Below are 3,427 nucleotides of genomic sequence, written 5' to 3'. Positions count from 1 at the left end.
CCTCTTCCTTTTCTTTTAGTTCTTCTTCTTCCTTTTCTTGGATAGGATTGTTTTTTAAAATAAAATCAGTTGGGTCTACTTCTTCATGTTGGCTATCATGTACGATAATTTTTGGAGCATCCAACTCAACATCTATTGAAGGCCGATGAAATTTTAATATTTCATCTTTCTGAAAGCATTCTGGTAATTGGGGCTCTTCTTCTTCTTCAAGTGCGTAATGAATGGTTCGAAACTTAACTCAGCATATAACCCGTCAATCTTTCTTTCCTCTCTCTTTTGATGGAAAAGGAGTATAATACACTTGAGCAGCTTGTTGAGCTAGCACAAATGGCTCGTTGACATATGCTTTTGATTCATGTTTGATTTCAATAAGCCTGTGCTATGGATCAACCTTTATACCATTATTTTTATCAAACCATTGGCACTTAAATAGAATGACACTATTACCTCCAATGTAGGTCATCTTAATCACTTCTTTGAGGATTTCATAGTAGTCACTTTCCGTCTCTTCCCACCAGCTGTCCTTTACACACACACCATCATTCATTATGCTTTTATGATTTTCATATTACTGGATGTAAAATTTGAAATTATTTACGTTACAGCCATTATAGCATGTTATGTATTTTGTTGGCCCGTAATCTAATGGTCTCAACTTCTTTAGTATGGATTCACCCCTTACATGACCTACGTATTATAAAAAGAATAAATTAAAAAAAAAAATAAAATATGCAAAATGATAATGGATGCTTATCAATTAATGGAACCAACATGCAAAGTTCTGTGAGCACCGTGTGGATATTTTTTCATCACTTATCCTCGGATTGTTCTGTCTCAGTATCTCATCATATTGCCTAAACATGCATAAGATAAGTATATCAAAATAAATGATTAAAGAGTTAAAATTGTGGTGGATACTTACAGGACATATGGATTGACCTCCTCACAGTTTAGTGATCATAAATTTTTCAAAAAAAAATATTTATTCATAAATTTTTAAATAATTTTTTAAAATTATCAGCAATGATAAATTTTTTTATCGCTAATAACCATCGATAATTAATTAATTTAATTATAATTATAATCAAAAAAATTTAAAATTTAAAATTATTAGCGATGGCTTTTGCCGTCACTAATAGTTTTTTTCTATCATTAATACCATTAGCGACAACTAATTTTTTGGATCATTTTTTTATTAGTTAAAGATTATTTGGTTTTTCATCGCTAATGCCATCACTAATACTTCAAATTCTTGTAGTGCAAGAATAATAAAAAAAAATAGTGGAGCTTAGTCATATCTATTAAGGCATCAAATTGTTCAAACAACCAATACTTGGTAATAATGTAATGTAAATATCAAAACTTATTGAATTCTCATCATTTGAAATAGTTCTCCAAAATAATGAAGTAAACAAGGGTTATTCAATGATTTAGCAATTTATGATTATCTAAATTATTATTCACATTTAATTCAAGAATTCTCATGGTCAATTCGAGTTAATGAGCCAATTGATACCACTCTCTTTTTAGAGGATAGTTGTTTCAACTTAAACTAATGGCATGCCCAACATTATTCTAAAAGGGGGGGGGGGAATGACAAAGGGGAACTTTCCTGGACTAGTGCTCAAGGAGCTACATATTCTTAGTATTGTTTATTTTCAAAACTCACCTGTATTTCTTTTTTGCATCAATAGAATTGTGAACTAACTTTCCGTAAACTCTTCATTTTTATTAATCTATTTTCCATACCTATCCAATTCCTTCCAGCCTATTGGTAAATTAATTTTTCACCATTTTTTTTTTCTTTTTTTTCGTGAGATTCCAAATCTTACTATTGCTAAATCCTTCTAAATATTGGCAAAGGAGAATAGAAGTGTTCTCTTATGCTTACAAAACCCTCACCCACTGCTGCAAAGCAAAGAGAGAATGGTAGTTCATCTACTAAGGCATGCTCTCCTTTTCATGTCTTATGCATGAGGAATTTCAACCTCACATATGCAATTCATAATCTCCATCTCATCTCTCCTCTTTTTTATGGCACAAAGAGTATGAAATACCTAAACAACTCCTACCCATCCCCTTGCCTCTATAAATATCAAAAGAAGAAAAAATCGATGGTACCTCAAGAACGATATCTTTCCTTTCCCTGGAGAACCAAAGGGATGGCAAGAGCAGCATTGAAACTACTTGCACTTGCTATCCTCCTAATTTTGTTATTTCTACTTGACCTATCATTTGCACAATTGCGGCCCCTATGCCTCTCTCAATTTGCACTCGCTAACCAAGCTTGTGTTGTTTTGCCAACAGAGGAGGTCTCTAGGGATTCGAGCCTAGCGAAACTACAAGAGGAAGATGAGTATGATGATGATGAGCATGAGGATCATCATGGGCATGGGCATGGGCGTGGGCGTGGGCATAGGCATGGGCGTGGGCATGGAGAAGAGCCACGTGTAAACACAGATTGTTGTCGATGGCTAGCTGAGGTGGATGAGGCATGTGTGTGTGAAGCTTTGCTCCGAATGCCTCCATTCTTTATCAAAGCCAAGCACACTTACATCATAAAGGTTGGCAAGACTTGTAAACATGAGTACAACTGTAGAGGGATCTAGTGGCTACTTATAGCGGTGATAGAATTAATCATGGAGTTTTAACTGAAATGGTGATGTCTAAGGGAGTTATTACACTCCAATTGAAGGAATTGGTGTTGATATTGAATGTTCGCTTTCTTTTATTATTTTTAAAAATATCTGAGTGATCATGAAAGGAGGCTAGAATGGCATGAGCATCTCTTCTCAAGTCTTTTTCTGAAAAAAATAATGAAACTTTTACATCTTATTTGTCTTTTTCCAGCCTAATCTAAAAGATGCCCCCTTCTCTCAATAGACAAATAGGTCCTTATTTTAAAACAAACCAGTCTTAGCCATCCGGGTTCTAAATCCCAACTCCATTGGGCTCTCTCTACCAAATGACAACTACGGCCTTATTCTATCCTCTAGAAATAAACACAGTTCATATCCCACTCTTATCTTCGCTAAACTCTCTTCTCCATCAAATTATAAACATTATCCCAATCTATTAAATGCACTCTATTGGATTCAATTCCACTCTTTGGAAAATAGTAGGAGAACAAGTGCACGAGCTAAGAAATTGGAAATATTTATCATGTTCCTTAAATATGAGAATAAGTGTAGCTAGATGGGAGATCAGAGCATACATCAATCCTATCCCAAGTTGGTAATTAACAGTAATTAAAACCTCCTAAGTTCTTGAGAATGATAGCTTACTAAGCTCATAAAATCTTTGGCAATTAATACTAAATGATTAGAAATCGACTACTGCCTCACCAAGGTTTGAGGGGTATTTAAGGAGGGCTACCCCTATTTTAAAGCTTATTTCCTATGAGCCCTTGCTATCCAAAGAAAAAAAA

General features: G+C 34.3%; 1 protein-coding gene across 1 annotated transcript; it reads left to right on the top strand.

The window, feature by feature from the left end:
- Positions 1-2,162: 2,162 nt before the first annotated feature.
- On the top strand, positions 2,163-2,609 carry LOC105060474 (uncharacterized). Its single transcript, XM_010944190.1, has one exon. It carries the CDS (start codon positions 2,163-2,165, stop codon positions 2,607-2,609), a length of 447 nt encoding a protein of 148 aa, XP_010942492.1.
- Positions 2,610-3,427: the final 818 nt, after the last annotated feature.

Source organism: Elaeis guineensis, chromosome 7, assembly GCF_000442705.2.
Source record: "Elaeis guineensis isolate ETL-2024a chromosome 7, EG11, whole genome shotgun sequence".
In the NCBI taxonomy this organism is placed as follows: domain Eukaryota; kingdom Viridiplantae; phylum Streptophyta; class Magnoliopsida; order Arecales; family Arecaceae; genus Elaeis; species Elaeis guineensis.
Note: the sequence above shows the minus strand (reverse complement) of the source record. Positions and strands in the feature narration are given on the sequence as shown.

Coding starts and splice junctions, on each gene's coding strand:
- LOC105060474 (XM_010944190.1), top strand. CDS start 2,163: ATGGCAAGAGCAGCATTGAAACTACTTGCACTTGCTATCCTCCTAATT.